Genomic DNA, 22,946 nt, shown 5'->3' on the forward strand with positions numbered 1-22,946 from the left:
ATAAAATGAATTTCTTCAACTGAAGTTATCATTTTATAGCAATTTTGGATTAAGTAAATAGTGAATCAAATATAGTGGTGAATAGTGACCATGATAATTTAGGTTGAACAAAAAGCATATGCTCATAACATATCATTTTTGATCATTTTTGCCATGAAAAATGGCAATTTTATATGGTTCATTTTGTTCACTTTATTCTGTGAATAGATTTATGTATTCCTCCCTTCAAGTATCTCACAATATCTGTTTTCCCACCATGACACTTTCAGATGAATAGGAGACTTTTCCTTAGTTTTACCCATTCCCCAAAGATAAGAACACCGTAGTTAATCTTCCTAAGGCACAGGGAAATGACTAATCAATGCTTTGAAAGTGAAAGTGAAAGTGAAAATCAGTCACTCAGTTTTGCCCAACTCTTTGCTATCCCATGGACTGTAGTCAGCCAGGCTCCTCTGTCCGTGGAATTCTCCAGGCTAAGCACTGGACTGGGTTGATATTTCCTTCTCCAGGGGATCTTCCTGACCAGGAATTGAACCCAAGTCTCCTGCATTGCAGGCAGATTATCTACCATTTGAGCCACTAGGAATCCCAAGGCACAGGGAAGTGACTAATCAATCCTTTACTTATTACTAAACATATTCTTTCACTTAGCATTGACCGAAGCCCCCACTCTGTGCCAGGCACTGTGGTGAGGACTGCAATACAGAGGTCTTGAAGGTAAGGCCTTGCTCAGGGTGTACCTGACAATATAATGGGGTGTCCAGATAAGCAGTGAAATTAGTGCAAAAACAATAGTGGTATATAAGGGGTGTGCTATAGAAATACACTAAAGAAGCAGCTGATTCAGACCAGGAAGAGGTGACCTAGAAGACTTCTAGGTCAAGACTTGAAGGATGATAGACAGAGGGGAAATGGCAGCCATGAGGAGAAGTCTAGGAGTGGGTGTCACTTGTTAGAGGTGCCCAACACATTACGAACTAGCTGAAGCATAGAAGCCAAGGAGAGGAGGAATGAAGGGAGGCGGGCAAGGCCAGATTGTAAACAGACTTCAGAGCAGAGCTAGTCAGTGGTGAGTCTAGAAAAATAACCTGATAGAAAAGTTATTGAAAAATAGGTCTGAAAAGTTTTCATAAAATAACACTCGTGATTCTTTGAAATTTCATTACATTTCCTTTTTTTTTTTTTGACTTTAACAACATTTATTGGGTTTTTTTGATTGCCTCTGGTCTGACTTCGGAAGGGCTTTCTGGGTTCCTCTGTCCTTGTTTCTGGGCTGCTGCAGCTGCAGCTTTTAAGGCCCTTTTTTGCTTCTTCAGCTTTTGAATCTCTTGGAAAACCCAAATGCACAGAGCCTTCTTGGTCACCTAGTGGTGGTGGACTTCTCGGTGGTATGGAGGGGGAAAAGCATACTCAATCCCCAACTCCTTGCATGTCTTCTCAAAGACAGGATAGTTGGTCTCGTGGAGGTTTCTGAGCATCTTTTGCCTCTTGTCAATGCTCAACAGCAGACAGTGCTTCTGGGCTTTGTCCTTTCAATATTTCTGCCTGTGTTCTTCATAACTGCAGATCTTGACAGTCAAGGCAACAATTCAAGCCTCCAAGGAGCTGGTGTCTTTCAGGTTTTCCACAACCTTGCTCATCAACTGCTCTTTCTTGATTTTTAGCATCTCTTTCTTGTTGTCCATTTCCAAAGATGGGAGTCTTTTCACAACATCATCAACCTTGGCAATTCCAGGGATGTTCTGGTAGTCCTTCAGCAGCATGGAAAGGGGTGGGTCATCTTCTTGGCTTTGCTGGACTGGTATCTGGGTGGCATATTCCGGGTGGTCTGGAGGATGAGACCTCCAGGACTTGAGGTCCTGCTGAATGGAGAGAAGCTTGGCCCCCCTCCGCCCAGCAGCTCGAGGACTGGGGGCTGTGTCACTGCCTGGGTTCAAATCGAACTCAGCACCCTCCACACCACCCTCAGCGTGGTGACTTCTGACCCTCCAAAATTTCATTACATTTCTTGCTTCATGAAAATCTAGACTTCACTTAACCCCATCCAGTCTCATTTTATGGACAACAAAATTGAAGCCCAGAGAAGTTTACTGACTCCCCCAAGGCTAGCAAACCTAGTTCTCCAGCACAGGATGAATACAAACATAGCCCTCCTTTCTCTCCCATGGGGTGCTCTTTACTAACAGTACCTATTTGCTCATTTTTTGGTTTCTTCAAACTCTAGATTGAATTCTTTCAAGTCCCAAGCCTGTGAGTTAAATAATTTTTGTGAATTGAATCAATGAGTTACAACAAATTACTTCCTAGAAAAGCAAACATTTAACAAGTGCCCAAACTTTCCCCAGTTCTGCACAAGTTCAATATTTCATTATTTTTCTCTTATGGTGTCGATTAGAGCTGTGACAAAGGCAAGAGGGTAAGACTCAAACACCTACAAACTCAACTTCAAAAAGCTTATTTTAAGAGTGCAGTTAAGGTGGCAAATATTAAACTTGCTGGCTGTTGCAGTTCGATGATTAATGCCACCAATAATAACCAACATGTTTTATCACATAACTGATAACTTGCTCACACAACGAAGACACTCAGATTCTCTAAACTATTCAACATGCCCCAAACTGAATGCCAGCATTTGTTTTTATAGTTTTTGTAATCTCACCTGCTAAGACCCTTATCTTCATAAAACCGCTGAGTTCCTGAATAAATATTGTGCCACATATTTAAATCTTCTGGGGGATTTGATGCAAGTGGTTGCTGGATTTTACATCTCAGAAGTTCATATCTGAAGCAAAAGACAAGCAGAAACATCAGGATTATCTCACCTAATATTATTACCAAAATTCAGGTTGTCTCATGGTACGAGTGTGTGATGTATATGTGTGAACATAAAGAAAACATCTTAATATTCTTTTCTTCTGATAATCATTTTTTTCTGGCACAAGTATCATCTCTGTAGCTAAGTGGAACAATTAGCTCCATTTACATTTTACTATTATCAGTAAAATGATGACATTTAGATTTCTTCTATGTCAGATTTACCAAAACTTTGTCAGTTTCAAAGTAGAAGCACAAAAACTTATAAAGTTAGTGACTTCCTAAGACTTTTATCACCAATATTTTATAAACAATGAGAATATTATTGACTTCATAGTCTTGGCTAAATGTCAAGTTGTTATAGAGCCATTTTAGAATCACAATTCTTTTCTTTCATCTATATTCCTGACCATATGCTTTACAAGTTTCCAGATAGTAATAGCATACCAAAGAATTATTGGCTAATGCTTTGGAATTTTGAGGTATATTTGTGCAAATGTGTCATTTAGAGCATGCATCAAACTTGCTTACCATACAGTAAGAATATACTTTGAAAATGAAGAGACGGATTGTGTAGAGAATCATTAGAGGATATTGATTGTTGTTTCAAGGTTTTTTGTTGTTGTTGTTTACTCACTAAGTCGTATCTTCACTCTTTTGTGATCCCATGGACCGTAGCCTGCCAGGATCCTCTGTCCATGGGACTCTCCGGGTGAGAATATTGGAGTGGGTTGTCATTTCCTTCTCTAGGGCATGTTCCTGACCCAGGGGTTGAACCCCCGTCTGCTGCACTGGCGGGCAGATTCTTTATCACTGAGCCACCTGGGAAGCCCTTTCAACCATTTTTAGTTCCCACAATATAATGATATTTTTACCATGATAAACTTTTCATGGTTCCATATGTCAAGATACACAAGATGAAACTGGATGAAAGTTATGAGTAAGGTCGACACAGTGTGTGTGGGGGAGGAAAGGATTGGGAACCTGAGGTTAGCAGATGCAAACTATTATACATAAATTGGATAAACAACCAGGTCCTACTGTATAGCACAGGGAACTATATTCAATATCCTGTGATAAACCACAATGGAAAATCATATAAAAAAGAATGTATATATATGAGTAACTCAATCATTTTGTGGTCAGCAGAAATTAACAAAACATTGTAAATCTATTCTACTTCAATAAAAAAAAGCCACAAATATGAATATCCAATAAGAAATTAGTTCTATATTCATATGTGAGGAAGAGCCTCCTCCCTTCCTTCCCGAAGAGAGAAGACCACAACAAAATCCAAAAGCATCATCACTGTCTCTTACCTCAAATCAGGTCCGTTTGGCCTGGATGGTGGCTGCCAGGAAATCCCAACATATGATTCACTTAGTGGAACCACAGACAATGGGCCAAGATCCTGCGGCAGGGCGGGAGGGGTGGTCACGTGGGTAGGGAAGCTCTCTGTGCACCCCCCTAGATACCCATTACCCCCTGAGCAAGCCACAATGGTGACGGAGTAATTAGTGAATGGAATCAGATGAGTAACGACATGACTCAACACAGAAGAAGTCATATTCGTGATCGTGATGTGAGGGTCAGGCATGCGGATCTCATAGTTAAGGATGTCTCCATTCAGGATGAGGGGGGGCTTCCAAGTGACCTGAAATAAAAGAAAAATTAGAACCAATATGACAACATAGGAGCAGAGCAGCTGAGGAGGTTCACAGGGCCCGGCGTTTTGCTCTGTCTTGTTTTCAGTTAAGTCACTGTAGAAATGCCCACTTTTGACTTAGCCCTTTACACTAGACAGTAATGAAGAGTTTTCAGATCAATTAGCAGTACACCAGGAACTAAATGAGATGCTGTTTCCTGGGTTGGGCTGTTAGTCTGGAGACTTTCTTAGACTGTCAGACTATACACACCTCAGTGATTCATCTCCACCACGGGTGTCTGGAAAGAGGCAGAGCACACACGTGGAGAGAATTCACACATCCACACGCATCAGTGGGGCAGCAGCAGGATTTGAGAGTGTCCTTCTTTATAACTCAATTAGACGAACTATCAGAATTCCTTGTTTTGCATTATAAGTGTGTATTCTAAATATGTCACTATTCTGTTTTTGGATGGTGGTGGTGGGAGTGCAGAAATCATTCTTTGCATTTTCTGAGAATGTGAAATTGAGCTTCTGAATCTCTCTAGAGCATAATGTAGCAAAGAAAGTAACATATCATTTTCGCAGAGAAGAGACGTGTGGAAAGCTTTAAAAAAGCAAGCAAAAAATGACCCTGTCTAAGTCATAGATGTGAAAGTCAGAAGAAAGAAACAACAATGTTTTCTAATAATGTTTAATGTTCTTTTTCTTCTCTGACTAAATATTGTAAGGGGATTGTGCTAACCCAACTTATGCTCTTGTAGGGGGAAAAGACCCTAGACAAATGCACATAGGTCACTGAAAATCCATTATTTATATGCCATCCTGCTTCATCTCTTTTTTTCTTGCTTTGCAATAGTCTTTAAATTTTAGAGTATATATTTCATCTCCCAAATAGACTGTAAGCTTCATGAGAACAGAGCCTAAATTGTACACTTATTTAATGCCAAATACTCAGAGAAGGAGTTTAACAAGTAATTGCAGTCATGGCTGATGGCATTATATTTTCCTTAGCATTCAGCTATTTTGATAATTTAAACAAGTTTTCCACAAAGTGATATAGTGATACCTACATGTATAGTTCTATACAAATTCAAATTCGAAATGTGTAATAGAGAAATTAGAACAGAGAAGGATGAACTAAAATTTTCTGTCTTAAAGGAAATAAGTTTCCTCTGGGAGCAATCTAACCTGAGATTTTCATAGGGTACTCTTACTAATTGTTGTAGACAAAAAAAGACTTAGATTGAGGGCAAGAGAAGAAGGGGGCAACAGAGAATGAGATGGTTGGATGGAATCACCATATCAGCGGACATGACTGAGTCTTGGGTGAGCTCTGGGAGGTAGTGAAGGACAGAGAAGCCTGGTGGGCTGCAGTCCTTGGGGTCACCAACAACTGGACATGACTGAGTGACTAAACAACAACAACATGCCATTTGGGCAGCTGCTTGATGATTACAGTCCTCATTTATAATTAACAAGGACTTGGCATCTACTGAAATTTTACTACATGGCTTGAAATCATTGCTGCTTTTAAAAACTTCTAGGAGAAGAGAGTTCCAAAATGTGCTGGTGAAGACAAGTTTTAGATGCGTTCCTTATGAGCATAGAGGATTTGCCTGGGTGGAGGCGAGATCAAAGAGGCCTAAATTAAGCAAAGTTTATAAAGCAGACATAGGATTCTATTTATTTTGGTGGTACAGTGTTCTTTGTGGGCTTGAGAAATGAGTCAAGGTCAAACTTACAGGGCTTCCTGGTACTTGCAAATAAAAAATGGAATGGTTATCACAGCTCAGTTCTACCTGACTCACATGTGGAATGCCACTTGCCTCTGGAACTAGAATATTCTGAGAGTTCAGGTCAAGGCTTGGCAGTCCTTGAAAGAATTCAAACTACAAACTTCAGATGTAGTCTGTGTTCGCAGTTGAGCTGAGAGTGAATTGATTTGGAACTCGGTTATTGAGGCTAAGAAAATATTCATAAAATAAAAATCTGAATAAGATATCAACCTGCAGAGATTAAGAGATGTGATGTAATGACTCTGAAGACAGTCATTTGAAGAGCGAAAAAATCCTTGTGTTCTCTACTATAAATGTTTGCATCCAGAAATTTGCTATTTTTCTCACTTAAAAAGTTAAAGGCTTAGGAAGATATATCTTTTTGACAGTACTGAGTTAGAAGACATGACTCTACTTCTACAGAAAAATTTTAGAAGGAATTTAGAGCAAGGTGGAGAAGGCCATTGTCATTATAGTGAGTAGGCTAACAGAAATGGTATCTAATTTGATCATCCTCTTGAAAACATCCTGGAGCTATTACTAAAAATAAATGTGACCAAGCTTTTTAAGGAGCCAGTTAGTGAAATATTGGATTCCATTCTTTCCAATGCTTAAGACTACATTTATTACAGTGTGGCCAAAATATGTGAGATTAAAACTTTCAGTTTAATTTCCCATGGCCTTTTATTTATCTATTGCTCAGATGAAGGATTATAAAATATTGTTGTAGCCCAAAAACTCAGACTAAGGACCATGTTCCTAGCTTAATAAGCAAAAGATGTTCTCTAAAACAAGACTTTGGCACTGAAATTTTAAAAATAAAGTGTCACTTATGGCTTAGAATAAAATGTTTATTTTAGAGATGCTTTGTTGACCACAATAGTTTCTTTCATTTGTGTGGTTCTTAATTGCTTGGATTTCCATTTCTCTGTTTATTTACTATATATTTGCATAAGATAGGACAGGTGGGTAGGTGTTTAAGGAACTACTGACTTTCACCTACTCAATCAGATCTCTGAAGTGTGGCCCTAAACAATTAAGGCACCTGCATGATCCTGGTCATAAACAAAAATTTATGAAGGTGGTTTAGTTGATTGGCTTTAGACTTGAAAAAAGTAACACAAAAACATTGTGATTTAATCCTAATTTCTTTAACTTCATCAAATCACATTTTAAAACTACATAAAGCTAACATATATAAAATAGACAGCCAGTGGGAATTTGCTATATGTCTCAGGGAGCTCAAGTCAGGGTTCTGTGACAACCTAGAGAGATGGGCTAAGATGGGAGGTGGGAGGGAAGCTCAAGAGGAAGGGACTGATCCATGGTGATCTATGGCAGAAACCAACACTATTGCAATTATCCTTCAAATAAAAATAAGGAAAAAAAGAACTTTATGAATAAGAGTATTCATGAAGATCGATATAATGGGCTGAGACTGGGCTAAGAATAAGTATCCTTGTTCAATTTGCTAATATTTTATTTTATTTAGAAGTTTTGGATCTATAGCATAATTCTAAATTAGAGCTTTATTAAACTCTCTTTTACAGGTTTTGGTATTTTACCAACTGTATACAATGAAATGCATTTTCTTAAATGAATAAATACATCAAAGTGTGTTGCTTTCACTTTTTCAGATAACACGACCTCTTTGACATTATATGTTGTTTTCCTTATAATCAAATAAGATATTAATAATATGTGCGTTTCCCCTTTTTCTAAAATTTATTTTACTGAAGTATAGTTGATTTGCAATGTTGTGCCAATTTCTGCTATATAGCAAAGTGATTCAGTTATTCATATATATATATATTCTTTTTCATATTCTTTTCCATTATGGTTTATTATAGGATATTGAATATAATTCCCTATGGAGAACCTTGTTGTTTATGCAACTTTCCTTTCTTAAGGCTCATATCTATGCCAAGACATAGCTCATCTTTTTACACTTACAAAGATGTTACTTTGGGTTATTTTCCAGTTGGCCTAAGTATGTCAAGTTTCCTTGTTTTCCCTATCAGACTGCAAGTTCTTACAGGGGGAGTGGTGGTAAAAAGACCAGATGGTGCAAAATGCTAAGAACTAGAGTGAAATGCCAGTCCAGTTCCTGTATTATCTCTCAACCGATCAACTGGTAGTCTATATTCCTCTTAACCTGACTTGATTCTCACCCAAGTTTTTCCATTTCTGAGCATTTTATTTATTTATATTGTTTTGTGTAAAATGTACACTCCATGTAGGTAGAGATTTCGTCTTGATCTTAACTGTGTCCTCAGTGCCTAAAGAGGCACTCATTAAGATGTACAGATGCTCAATAAATGTTGGTAGAACTGAAATTATTATTATTATTGTCAATAATATCATTGACAATTTTCCTCATCCTAATATTTGGAATGACTCCATATGCTAAATATTGAATGAATATTAAAGACCATGCTTCTGTTCCTCAGATTTTATCCATCCGCAATTTTAATTTTCAAATCTTATCTTTTATAAAAAGAAATCACTGTACTGATGTCACACTGCCTCTGTTTACCAGATAAGTAATGTCATTAGAACACTGATTCTGGAGATCTGAAGATATTTCCGAACCTTTCTGAAGGTGAGCAAATAATTCTGAAGCATAAATATGTTGTTTTAATATTATTTAAATACGTATAGTACAATACTAGATTCAGCTAAATAATTCTGATGACTCTCTTCATTGATAATTTTTTATTTTCTAGTTATAAAGTAAGGATTAGTAAAAGGTATGAATTTTTGAAAAAATGATCACTGGTATCCACGGTCTGTATCTTCTAAGCACCTTCTTAGAGACTTTTAGATTCCAGGCCTGGTGAGTGTCCATGAGATTCTGCTCTCAAACCCAAGCTGAACCGCACTTTAGCAGGTTGAAAAGCCATGCACATGTCTGATTCCTGGAGGAGGCCACAGAATCAACAGAGGAAGGGAAAAAAGGGACGAATGGGAGAGCCAGGCGACTTGCTTTGAATGCTTTTGATCATCACTTATAAACGCTGAATCACATAGAACTATGCACTGAGCTATTACTGTTCTGAAAATATCTGTCATCTTTTGGATCTGCCTAGCAATTAAATCTTTGTTAGAAAGAATCCAGAAAAAATGTCCATTACCTAGCTGTGCCTTTGTGAAGGACTGTGCTTATGTCACATCATATTGATTGGTACTGCCACCGAAGTTTTGCAAAATTCCCTTAGGATTAAGAAGAAAAGTCATTTCTGGGATGATGAATAACTCGAGGTTTGTTTGGGGTTTTCCTTTGGTTTGCTCTGCTTTTCCTTTGAATGAAGAACAATTCTTAAGATTGCCCAATTCATATAGTAAACACCATACATCATGTCCTTCAAATTGATTTCCTTTTGATGTTTTATGAACAAAATTCTATACATTTGAGATATTTCTATCAAGAAGCTGTGTTGCTTTGACCAATCTCATGTGGAAACTAATGAAGGCAGACTTTGAAACACAGATTTTAGTATGTAGGTTCAATTAATTTTCTTCAACGATTTACACTATTTAGCATCACCCAGTGTTTGCTTTTCGTAGGCACGAGAGAACACACAACAGAGATTCAAGTAATAATTTCAACAGATGAACTTTGCTGTTATGCAAATGTCCTTTGTTTTGTGCTCTGGTGAGCAAGCTGCTGCACCAAAGCTTTTGGCAGTAGTACAAGACTGAATCCATGGAAGCATGTGTGTATTTACACAAAAGAGGCTTCTAAGCTACAAAACTCCCTCCTGTTTGGTTACACTAATTTCCCTTGAATGAAGTTTGTATGCAAGCCAAAACAATGGTAGTTATCCTAGCCTCTAGAGTTCATTCCCAGCAGAATGAACTGAATAATTGAACAGTTCCTAAATAGCCCCGTAATCTGCTATTTTTCTTTCTTCCCCCATCCTCTTGATTCTTTGATCATTAAAAAAAAAAAATCAGAATATTGGTAATTGGAACTTTTGTTAATACGCTAATCTCTTCCCCCGCATTTCCCCACCTCTTCTCATTTTCTGATCTATTTAGATCTGACGTGGTGGTTAAGCTAAGCATCCCAGGGTGGCATTCAAAGGATTTCAGGTGTGTGAGGCAAATGGAAGCATCTCAACAATATAATTAAGGGGATACAGGGAGAAATGAAAAACTGACATCAAATTCGAGAAAGTTTGGGCCAAAGGCCAAAAACCCAGTTTCTCCAGTGACTGCCTAAAACCACACATATGTGCATTTTGTCAGTAGATGGCTCTGTTTGACACGGAGTCAATGCAGGGTACATTCCTCGTCTGCAGAGGAGACAGACACTTAGCTTCTTACCTTGGCTGCGTCGGGTCCTAACACATCCACCTCGGGGGGCTGCACCGCAACAGGTCGCGAGGGTCTCGTGGTCACTTCTGCCCAATCACTGCTGTTTGTCCCTCCATCAGCAGTGCTCATCAGCACTCGATACTCATATTTTGTCCACGGGCTAAGAGCAGAAGTCTTGTCGATAAACCTCCTGGGATGACTTCCTGGGAGAGTCACCAGGGTGGTAACGGCCTCCTTTCCTTGGACTCTTCTCTGGATTGTGGAGTTCTCCACCAGGCCGTTGGGATGGGTGGGGGCTTGCCAAGATATGATCACGGATGTTGGGGTATCAGAGAACAACTCTGGACTCAGGATACCTTCTGGTGCATCTGAGAGTGTCCAAACGGTCTGGGAATCTGCTGACAGGGAACACCCTTTTGAAGTACAAGCTTCTACTTGAAACGTGTAGGCCGTATATGGGCGTAAATGGGTCACTGTGCCATTAGTGACATTTCCAGGAGTTTTCAAGCTGAGGCGGCCATGTTGGTAAATGTTATAATGGGTAATGAGCCCATTGCACTTTAAAGGATGCTGCCAGGTGACCAACATCATTCTTGACTTCTTGTCCAGAATAACTGGAGGGTCTATAGGTCCAGGTTCTATAAAGTAGAAAGTAAGTAGTGATACCTCTTGGAAACTTCTCATACCTCAGAACAGAACTAAAATGAGTGATCACTCTCCTCCAGAATATGAAACTGGACACTTGGTAAAGGCCATTGAGTAAGTGGCCAAGTGTCATAAAGACAAGGCTCATGACTACTTTCCTCTTAAATGTGTGAGATGTACTTGTTGAACATTATTGGATTCAACTGGCTTTTGCTCCTGTAAGATAACTTTATTAAATCATTTCTTTTGATTAAAGCTAAGGATTCCCCAACATCACGAAGACTCTTCTGAAATAAAGACCTTAGGAGGGAAAGACACAAGAGGACAGCTGTAACCAAAGTTCAAACTTATGCCCCATTTTTCTGGAACTCTGGTAACTCATTATAATCAATAACACTATCATAACAAACCTGCATATTTTATAGCCCAGTAAAATCCTTCAGCATCTCTCATTATATATTCCATATTATCCCTGGGTCTGTTTATCATTCTAATCCATGTTTTGCAATTTATCTACTCCCTGTTAATATTATAGGTGATTTTTTACTGTGACTGTGACAGAAGCTGCCGATTTAGCTCTTTCACCTACTGATAAATAAACAATGCACAGATCTGACCTTTAGGTTAACAGGTTTAATGCTTGCTCCACTCAGCACTCTAACTGATTCAATTATCATAAAGGTTCAGGAGGCTCCATGAATACTGAAAAAGGCCCGCCATATGCCCGCTTAGGTGTTGTGGAGCAGCAAATATCCTGCAGCCCTCCAGAGAAATTCCTTAATTGTAAATAATTTCACCATGCGACACACTCAAGTCACCTTGAATGCAAACCCCTCAGCCTGCGGAGGCAAAGTGTTATTTAAGCTTTACTGGGCTGCGTTAAATTCTGCAATTTGAAGGGCTGTTAAGTTTTTCAATTGAAATTTCATTTAAAATGCAGGTGCTTTTTATTATATTGAGGCTTTACTGCTCTCTAGGTACAAGCAAGAACATGGTGCAATAACACAAATCTGGCTCAATCACTGATCAGTAACAGCTGTAATTCCAGAACATTTAGCATTCTTATAAACCACGGCCTGAAATCTATAAATTGCTACAACAGATCAAGAAAAATCCTATATCCCCCTTTTCTGCCCACAGCAATTTAAACATTTATGAGATTCTTCTGTGAACATTAGATTTTATGGAAAAATCTTTAAAAAAGATAGACTTGGATTTAGTAATTGTTTAAAACAGCACTGATGATGTGAGTTTGTGTGTGTGTGTGATTCAGTGTTATAATCAAGGTTTAAATTTTAAACGCAACCACGGCTTTGCAGAGCCAAGGACCACAATCGTAGCTGGTGATAGGAGCATATTTTTACACAACATGATTCACATATTTGTCACCAACTGGACTGATGGCAGAATCATAATTACTTTTAGAGAGGAAAGCTGTTACACTGCACTAACCCTGAAATCAAGCCATTTCTGACAATTTGGTAATGCATCCTATTTGAAGAGAAAAAATCCTAAAAGTACAATGATCCCGAGATGGATCACATTTTTCGTTTTAGTCTGTTGTTAGCTTTCATTCTGAAGCTTTCGTCAAACCACTGTGACATTTCTTACTTTTGCTCTCTGGTACACAGCAGCGGTAGCAATTATTACATCAAAATAGGAATACAGATCCTTTCTTATTTATACTTGTCATCCAGATTTGGCTCTTTCCTAAAGAAAAGCAAGCGCAAGTCTTGTAAGATATCAATGTTGTTTTGTAAAACGAAATCCTCTGAGATTGGGGTCTATAAAATCAATGGTGGAGAATTGAGCCTTTCAAGTCTAACCCTAACTCACCCTTCCCTGTTCAAAAAAGAGTAATATACGCTTAAAAATCAGAATATTTTTCTATTAGGGTTTTCACAGGGGTCTTGCATAATTATTCATCATATGTGCATTATCAAACTGTGAGCTTCTTCAGGGAAAAGTAACAATGATGCAGTTTGCTCTCTGTTATGATGGAGATAAACCTTTTATTTCTCTTGACTACGATGATAGTGTTATCAGGGAAACATCCAGGATAATGAGATGAACTGGTACTTCAAGCCCCTACAGAACATAGCCTTTCCTTAAAGATGATCTCTTATCTTGGGCAAGAAGAGATGTTCAATTTCAATTGTATGATATTTTCCCCCTTAAAAGCCAGAATACATTTTATTAGCTTCCCGCTCTAGCTGAGTAGGCTCCCAGCTCTTGTGACAAGAAGGGTCCTTAAAGTAGGCGACTCAGGAGAGGATGCTGAAAGCAGCTTAATTAGCTCCTTTGGCTAAGGAAGTGTTAAAACCAGACTCCTGGCACGCTTTCAATTTAGTGCTTTAAAATGATAAGCCGAATCATCTAATTCTATATACAAATCAACTGGCGTGCCACTGCATGGTTGAAAGGGTCACCACAATTATGTAAAACATGAGTAATAACTATAATTGGGGTAGTTTGCTAATACAATAAAAAGCTCTGAACATGAGAAAAGTTATGCTCACAGCAGTAGCTATCACTTTCTAAAGTAAGAATTCATGGATGAAATGACATGAAAAAGATGGTTATAAAATTTTAATGGAATGATAAAAGGCAAAAGTCAGCCTCTCAGCTGAATTCTTAAAATCCCTATATATCACAATCAGCTCCTTAACTGTAAAATCAATGTGGAGTATAACATGTTGTCAATGCGGCTGTCACTGGAGGGGAGACTGGAAGTATGACAGCCACACAGCTCAGCTGGCGAGTGATGAAAATACAACCGTACAGCCCTTTCCATGGGTGTAATTGTTTAGAGAACTCCCCTCCTGGAGCGGGGAACAGGAGCATCCTTTCTGTTCAGATCACTGATTCATATTTCAGGCTGTTTCATTATAGCATTAATAATGGAAAGTAGTTTCATTTTGGCAAATGAAATTATCTTTTATGGGAAACGATTTCGCTCATCAGCTTCAAAAGTTCAGCCCCAGCCTAAAAGAGAGTAATGAGATTGTTCACGGAGGGGTCTGCTTATTTATTTTTATACTCAGCTGTGTATGTTGGGAAGGATGGGTGCGTGTGTGTGTGTGTATAAATGATTGGAAAGAATAAACAGTTGCAATGACACATCTGTTGTGTGTATATAACTGTTTTTTAAGTGGTTTTCATGGGTCTTCTACAACCCGTTTGCTCCTAGAGTTACCCACAATCGCTCAGTTTTCCTGATGTTTCCTCATTGCTGCCTTGAAGCTACTTTTTGCCATTTTAACTAAAACCTCACTTGGCTTAAAAGCTCTTTTTCAGTAATATTAACTCTATAAATGAATATCCTCTAAATCTGCCAGTGAATTAAAAACCAAGGTGGCAAATACATAGATGTATAATTATACGTAGCAGTATGCTCTGTGCTAATTGTTTATACAGTCGCTTGCTATTCATTGTGAAAATGTTAGCAGAAGAGTGGAGTGATGGATTCTGTTCCCTCTTTAATCATGAATTCTTTTATCAATTTATTATTTATACCCCAACTACTTCCCAAAAGGAGTTTTTTTGACAGCTTATAATAAAAGACTTAAGTAATAGGACCAATAAATTAAAGATAAAGAATAATTAATCTTGTGATGATACAGAGGTAAGATCATTGTATCCCAAAACAAATATTACAAATGGGCACTGCCATTTGGGAAGTATGTGAATATTCAGCTTCTAGACAACGGACAAAACAGGAAAAGAGCTGTGTAACAGGGCCTCGTTGCTTAATAAAAGGAACATCTGAACACTACAAGGTTGCTTCAATTGAAAGGATACAATTTATAGTCTGCAAGTAGGTGAACCGATATTGGGGAACTGTTTTCTCTATTTCTCCTGAGACCAGGACAGCAGAGGAAGGTTAGGAAAAGTGTTTTGTCTTCCAGAATGGGGACGTGTTGCGTGGTGAGTGGCTGTGGATTCTTTCTTGAAAGTTTGGGGCAGAGAATGAAATGTGTTAATGTGAAAATTCATGAAGGAAGAAAAAAGTCCTAAAAGAACTAGAAGTTCCAAATTTAGAAGAGCAGTGGGCTTTATGTGCCCCAAACAGATTCAAGAATTCAAGAGGGAAATGAAGGTCAGGTGGATAGAATTTTTCATTAATTGGTTCATCCTGTCAAATGATTTTTCTGTTGGTCACTTTGGTTTTGATATTAGGAAATAGAAATAAGACTATAAAGATACTAATTTGTTTTATAAATTCTGGAAATGCAAAAATCTGGTGGAGGGGAAGTCTATGCAACAGGGAAATAAACTATTGTAGGGACATATATACAGAAACACTTTGCTCTCAAATTCAGCAGAATGATTTACTTTGCATCATGGATTTTCCATTGTGGGTAAAATAGAGACCACATCCCTGTTTGAGAGGATAAACATGTCAGCATTCAGAAGTTAGTATTTAAAGCGATTAGGAAATAAGTTTGGAATAGAAAAGTAAAATCATCCTGCAGCACTACTGAGACTTACTGCTCCCAGTTCTTCATTAAATAAAATAAAATCTACTGATATAAATATGGGCCACCCTCATTTACAAATGTTTCTGTTTTTCCCTCACATAGAAAACTCTTAAAGTGCTGACTGACTTTAAATTCTACAACACACTAATAAAAAGATCTCTCCCATGCAATATTAGTTGTAAAATTTAAGTACTCTTAAAGGCACAAAGACACTTATTAAATGATTGGAAAATCCCCCTCTAGAAGCGCAATAACATGATCAACTGATCGCATTTCGTACCAAAGCTTTACTTCCCCTCTCTGTCACCAGGGCTCAGTATTCTATCCATTACAGTTTGTGAGAATAAGAAGAAAATATGTTTTCCTTTTGGAATTCTCTTTCTATATATCTGTCTTCCTTTTGAAGTAGCACATGGTTTTGGGCTAGCAGAGACCTTTCTGATTAGAACATTCATTATCCCGGTTAAAACGGAAACACAGGGACAGCCAAGAGGCTGCCTCTGACCAAGGCAAAGAAAATAAAGGTCTCAAAAATAAGCTAATCTATGATAAACATACCATACTATTATTTTAAAAAAAATACCAATTTTGCACATTACTTAGGATAGAATTCCTGTTATTCCATTATGGAGAGATGAAGGGTCACAGGCTGAAATGGGTAACACCTGGGAGGATGGAGAAAGCAACTGGCAGATCTCTTTAATCACTGGACGTGAATTTTCTTCATAGGCTGATTATGTCACTCATTAGGAACGGGCACACCCATAGCATAACAGATGTCAGTAAATTCTATATGTGTATATGTATGTGTATATACATACACACACCCACCCACACACACATTAGATCATAAGTTACCATAAAGTTTCCTTCTCTAACACCTGCCTCCCATCCTCACCCTTCTTGTCTCATATTCAGAGGCTGACATCACAGGCAGAGAATTCTACAAGCTGCCCTATCTCCTGTGTCAGTGGGTACCTCCTACAGCAATAGCTTTCCTCGCCTGGACCAATGGCGAGAAAGTAAATTGGAAATCTGATATTGATGTGATCCCCAAATAGAAATCATTCTAATTTTCCCTCCTTGTGTTCTCCTCTGGGAAGGCTTTCCTGACACCTGGTGGTGTTGGGAGAAGCTCTCCTCTGAGCTTGCCCTCATCTTCAAATGCAGTACTCTATTGTTTTATTATTTCTTCCCAGCAGACTGTGGATGACTCAAGTAAAGAATTTTCCTATTCATCCTTGTAACTTTCAGTCCTTCCAGTATGGTAGGTACCCAATTAAGATTTGCTTAAGTTTTCATAAAAGTGAAAGTGAAATCACTCAGTCATGTCCTTTCTACCAGGTTCTACCGTCCATGGGATTTTCCAGGCAAGTATACTGGAGTGGGTTTCCATTTCCTTCTCCAGGAGGTCTTCCTGACCCAGGGATTGAACCCGGGTCTCCCACATTGTAGGCAGACAGTTTACGGTCTGAGCCACGAGGGAAGTCAGTAGTTTCATGCATTTGTTTATATGAAACTCTTTTTAATCAGTACTTTAACAATTTGGGGCACTTATTCTATATCAGATCCACCACTAAGCACTGGATCTGCAAAGACAAATGAGACAGAATCCTAGGTCCTAAGAAATTACAACTCAGAAAGAGATATTGATGTTGCACAAGTGAATATAAACCAAAATCCTAAGGTAGAAATGAGGAGGAAAGGCTTCACAGAGAAGGTACCATTTGAACTGGGATTGAGGGATGAGTAGAATTTTGTTAGACAACAAACAAGGCAGAAAATTGTTCTGTTAGATATACATTTCAATATTGCTTTGTAAATTGCTATGAGAATCTTAAAGATGAATGAGAGGGGAAAACTGCTCAAAAATGCTAATAAGAAAAGTAAAATAGGATCCAGACACTACATCCTTTGTTCACAGTGCACTGAAAATGTGGGGAAAAAATAACAATAAGAACTAATATAATAAGTAGATACAGTATGTTAATAGTACTGAAAATCTCACTGTGTTGGTAATAAGATATATCTTTCTATTTTTTAGCAGATTTCAGTCAAAGATCATGAACAATGAGTCTATTAGGAAAATAATGAACACACGAAAAAATCATCTGAGTAAATCTATAGAATAGCCAAATCACACAAATTTTACTCAATAATGCATCTTAGATGGATGGTTACAAATATATATGTGGAGTTTTAAACTATAAATTTAGCAAAGTCATTCAATTTTTAGTCTTTAAAAAATATATGACAACTAAATGGTCAACTCTGGAAGAAATTTGTCTTTTCTGTTTTGTTTTGTTTTAGAGGTAGATAAGTGATTTTTAGAAAAGAATCTCATTTTCATCAGACTGACCTAATTGTGTATACAAGTTCATTATTAAAATGACTCAAATAAAGAGATATTTCATATTTTGATCTTGGTAGCCAAGAAACCCTGGGAGAAAGCTGAATTTTACTAGTCTAGGGAATCTATATTTTTAAAGAAAAGTGAGTTATCTCATGTTTTACAAAAATCTGCCTACATTTTTGTAGGCAGAAGGCATGCAGCCAACTTCCATTTTTACAGCCTATACTGCACAGGAAACAATTGTAGATACTCGAGAGAGAGAGATAAATAATACAATCAGAAGAGATGGCTATTTCTTATTAATAGATATCAAAAAGTTTCAGCTGATAGGTAAGTGTCTTCATGTTATTAATCCATGCTTCTAAATTTATCACAATCTTAATGCATTTTTGTAGACTGCAGGCATGTTGGGTACTTAGATAGCCAGCAGCATGTTAAAACAAAAATCATGCGTTGTTTGTATTTATCTGGTTACAAATAGTCGAACACTATACTGACCAAGTTGGCTGGAACAAACATCTTTTATTAACACAAGTTTAACTGCATTTAAAATATTCATAGGAAATGTGCATTATTATTATTTGGCATAAGCACACTAGATTTTTAAAAATGCATGGAATTGGATATTGGTGGCCCACTGATGTAAATGACAAATTATTTGAAAAAAAAAATCTATTAAAATTCCTCACACCCCTTTCTCCATCTCTGAGAACCTCTTTTAGCATGCAAGCATTTGTTTCTCTAGCTCTAGGTCATTTTCTGCTTAGGTTTCTCTTTCTGCTTTCAGCTGTTTAACAGGCTTGATGAAATCACACCATCGCAGTATCATATGAAAAATGTTGCTACTGGTGACCTTTTTTTGGCACTGGAAAGTTTGGGGGCTTTGGCTGATGTGGAAAGGTCCCTACTGATAGTATGAACTTTAAATGCGGGTATGAGATGACTTCTCTGTTTCATTCCATAAGCTGATATGTAGAATTTCTACACTGGAAATTGCCCTTTGCTGAATGGGAGGTGCTGTTTAGGACCAAGTATGAAGTGTGATCCCGGCATGGAGCTATCAGCATGGGTAGTTTTATAACCAAGGCTTTGAAGCCTTGACAGAAAAACTGCTTGAGCCAAGTGCCAATCCCTCAGTCTTTGTCAACTCAATTGCACATCCTTTCAGAGATAGTATCCATCTCCACCGACACCCAAAATACATAGGACACTGTCATTATACCTTAGGGGTGAGCATTCACTAGTAAGTTAACCTAGAGGGGCAAACGGGCCAGCCTTTAGTCCTTTGCTGGTGGATGTGACGTCACAGGTGAAGCAGAAGAAGGAACAGGTCATGGTTTCAGAGAAAGTATTTCAATGAAAATGATGACTGGGTTTCATGAGTTAGGATCTGCTATACAATCAACTGTTACTAATTCTTAATGAAGGAAGATGAAGGGTAACACTATTCACTTTGGTCGCAGGCCCTAAAAGCCACAGAGATGGCAAGTCTCTGTGCATGAAAATTCTAAACACTGTAAAACCTGTCTGTAAAACCTGTTTCATGATAAGATGAGGCAGGAGAGAAGTTTGCTCAACAGAGGGCGCTGTGCTAACTGGGCCTTTACAGTGTCTGGGACTTTATGAACTAACTTCCTGCCTGTAGGTAGGAGAATCTGGCGCCTATTCAATGACGATCACCACGGAGGAAATACAAGTGCTGTCCCCTCTCTATCGGAACAGAATTTATCGAAACAGAAATGGTGGGTGCCAAAAAGGAGTCATTTCTCTCCTCTTCTAGTGTGGAGTTCTGTGGTGTCATCACCTCTGTGGTGGGCAAAAAATTATTTTTAGTTAACCTCCATCACTTGCCATCAAGAATGCGCTATCTAAGGATAGTAAAAATATTTTTTTCAGCTGATTTAAAAAAGAAATGTTTCTTCAGAAATCTAGTTTGGTCGTGGGCTCCCTGGTTCAGACATCTGTATACAGTTGGTGTTCATATTGTCAGATCTGCCAGAGGGCATGGAATGTTCTCACTAAAAGAGGTGTAGGCACGTTGAGTTGGTGCACTGATGCTTTTTGGACCGTGGGTGTCGTTTACTGCACCGTGCTGATAATTTACTAAATGGTACCCTTGAGATGAAATGCCTGGATGTGTCCTTGTGAAGTACCTAGCCTGTTCCCTGGGAGTAATTACAATTTGGGGGAAATGAAGGAAGTATTATATATTATTGCTCGTGTGTGTGTGTGTGTGTGTGTGTGTGTTTAAGTAAGCATTAAGGAAGGCAGATAGTTCTGATTCTATCTCATTTAAGGTCTTATTCTCACTAAACTAATATAATTAAGGATATTGTAGACATAAAAGAATCTATCTCATATACAATTGATATTGTTTCATATACTGTGCCTTTTGAGATTAATATCCAGCCTTTTGAAAGTCACTTGGGCCCTGATTGAATATAGAGCTAGAATGGCAATTGGCCAACAGAGCAACATCTTCTAAGAAGCTTCTGATTAAAAGACTTGACAAGATTAACCCTAAAAACCTCATTGTTCAAAGATACAGTGTCCTCCTTCACTCTGTATAGCTTGATTTAATTTCTAACTTTTCTAAAAGTTATACTTCCATATATATGCTTTTTCAAGAGGCAATGTGTATAAAACTTAATATGATAACCATGTATTTCTTTTCTCTATATAACCTAGTTAAAAAAATATATATATATGCAAATGTAAGTCTTCCATAAAAATCTAGAAAATTCCCTGTATTGGTTGAATAAGACAATCTCAATCTATAATGACCTCTAAGCATCCTTATGAAGTAGGGTCCATATTTCCTGTTCTTCTGCAGAGAACACTTGCAATACTTGGTCATAGAATAGACGAGGATATCATTTTCCTTTCAGGACACCTGGATTTACCCTGAAGGACTGCATGGGGCCATATCATAATTTACTGTGAATTATGTCTTCCTGTCAGTAGGCCTAACTCTCCAACCCTCCAAACCCACATTTTTCTTCTTTCTGGAGACTCTGACCACCCTGGTCCTGGAAAAGATTATTGTCACTCAATATCAAGCGAATACAGGAGGCTTATTTCTTTGTTTTGGAAAAACATAAAGACTTGAAGATGTGCTAAGGCAGAAGATATTCAGCTGTGTGTTTTTCAGACCACTTACTGTCCTCTGCGGTGATGAATGGAATCCAAGAGCTATGGGCACTGCCAAATCCATTGGAGGCAACCAACCGAAATTCATACTCCGTGTATGGTTGGAGATCTCTCACTTCATAGTTTAATGATGCAGAAGGATTGGAAAATAGCCTGTATGAGGAATGAAATCCTAAAATTAGGAAGGCTGAGACATTCAAAGAAATTTTAACAAAAGTAAAATCTTATTGTAAAGGATTTTCAGGGGATATCAATGTGCCTCTCAGTTCTGTAGTTTTCTGTCATCACATGATATCTCTTTTAAAATAAGTAGCTATTTGGCTAAGGGTTTGTATAGTTCCATTTATATGAAATGGCAATTTTATCAATATGGAGTAAATTCTAGTCTTGAGACTGATGCCACATGGAATTTGTGGAATAAGTATTATAATTTTGTAGCCATAATTAGGCAGCAGTTTTTGTGGGGTTCTGGTATATGTTTGTTTTTGGTATATACATGTGTTCATGAAAAGGCTGAAGGAATCTTATTTTAAGCCTCTATAAATTAAAAATAGATACTTTGGCAAAGCAAATAATTATCTCCTAGGGTACTGCTTGGGTGTTTTTGTGTGTGTGTGTTTATTGGATCTTTTAAAAGAGGGCCTTTATTTGTTGCAAATGAGAACTGACCTACCTATTATTACAACAAAGTTAAGGTAAAGTGAATTAATGGCTAAAGTGTATAACCCAGATGACACAAGGATGGACAAGTAGAATGCTCACTCTAGAAACCCATGGGTGGAGTGGCCAGGCCTCATCTGGAGTTGGTATCTGGGAGAGCCGGGGGCGTTGTTCCGAGCTGGTGTAGACCAGACAACCTGAAGACTGGTTGGAGTGGCAGATGAAAGCCTCGGAGGCAGCACGCCATCTGGAGCTGTCGAAAAACACAGATGAATTAGAGCAGAGAAAACTGTGGAGAACATATGCTGGATGGAATCGAAATGCTCCATATACTGGAAAAACTGTTCCTCAGGATCAACAACAATGTTAAACATGGTCCATTTAATTTAACATTTTCATTCCTGAACTACTGTACTTCCTCATTGTTCATTTCAACACAATTACATGAATATTTCCATCTTAAAAGCCAGCCCCCAAAGAGCAAGACACATGAACACACAGCACATCCGCACCTGTACTTCTGTTTCTCTAATTGAAAACATGGAGGGGATTTAGTGAAGCAAATATTAAAATACCTTTTTAAATTTACCTCTGCTCAACAATCAAGCAGTTGAACAGTGAAGGAGTCCAGATCTTTTATTTCTTCCACTGATGTCACCATCGTCTCTTTAATCATACCATGATCACAAAGACAATCAGATTTTTTTTCTGAGGAAGGTTTATTAAACATTTTATTTTTCTACAATGAAAGTAGCACATTTCAGTCTTAATTCTTATTTATGAAAATGTAAAAGCTAACCTTCTTTCTCTATGTGTTATATACAGTCAATTGCCCCTTCTCACAGTGATGCTGCCTTTATTCAAATATGTTACAAGTTGGGACACAGACGTTTTCTAGTCTAGTTGAACCTGGCAAATTATTCCTGAATTGAGGATACCAGCTTGATAAAACCTATCAGGGAAATCTATCTGGATAGTTCTAGAAGGCCTAACAGAAATAAGTGAAGCTTATTCTATTAAAAATTAAAAAACAAACAAGAAGACTCTGGTTATTAATTTTTCCAATAGGTACAACTTGAATGAACCTATCATATCAGAGT

The 22,946-nt window shown here is 37.9% G+C and overlaps 1 protein-coding gene and 1 pseudogene across 1 annotated transcript in view; both read right to left on the reverse strand.

Moving 5' to 3' along the window:
• Positions 1 to 22,946, reverse strand: part of USH2A (usherin) — a 935,662-nt gene that overhangs the window by 307,238 nt on the left and 605,478 nt on the right. Inside the window, exons 39-43 of the mRNA XM_005690572.2 lie at positions 21,949 to 22,099; positions 21,197 to 21,339; positions 10,567 to 11,195; positions 4,134 to 4,468; positions 2,660 to 2,782 (exon numbers count right to left, since the gene is read on the reverse strand). Of these exons, the coding sequence (XP_005690629.2) occupies positions 2,660 to 2,782; positions 4,134 to 4,468; positions 10,567 to 11,195; positions 21,197 to 21,339; positions 21,949 to 22,099 (1,381 nt within the window). The remainder of the gene's footprint in view (positions 1 to 2,659; positions 2,783 to 4,133; positions 4,469 to 10,566; positions 11,196 to 21,196; positions 21,340 to 21,948; positions 22,100 to 22,946) is intronic.
• On the reverse strand, positions 1,173 to 2,542 carry LOC102172374 (annotated as a pseudogene).

The sequence above is a fragment of the Capra hircus genome, chromosome 16 (genome assembly GCF_001704415.2).
Source record: "Capra hircus breed San Clemente chromosome 16, ASM170441v1, whole genome shotgun sequence".
In the NCBI taxonomy this organism is placed as follows: Eukaryota; Metazoa; Chordata; class Mammalia; order Artiodactyla; family Bovidae; genus Capra; species Capra hircus.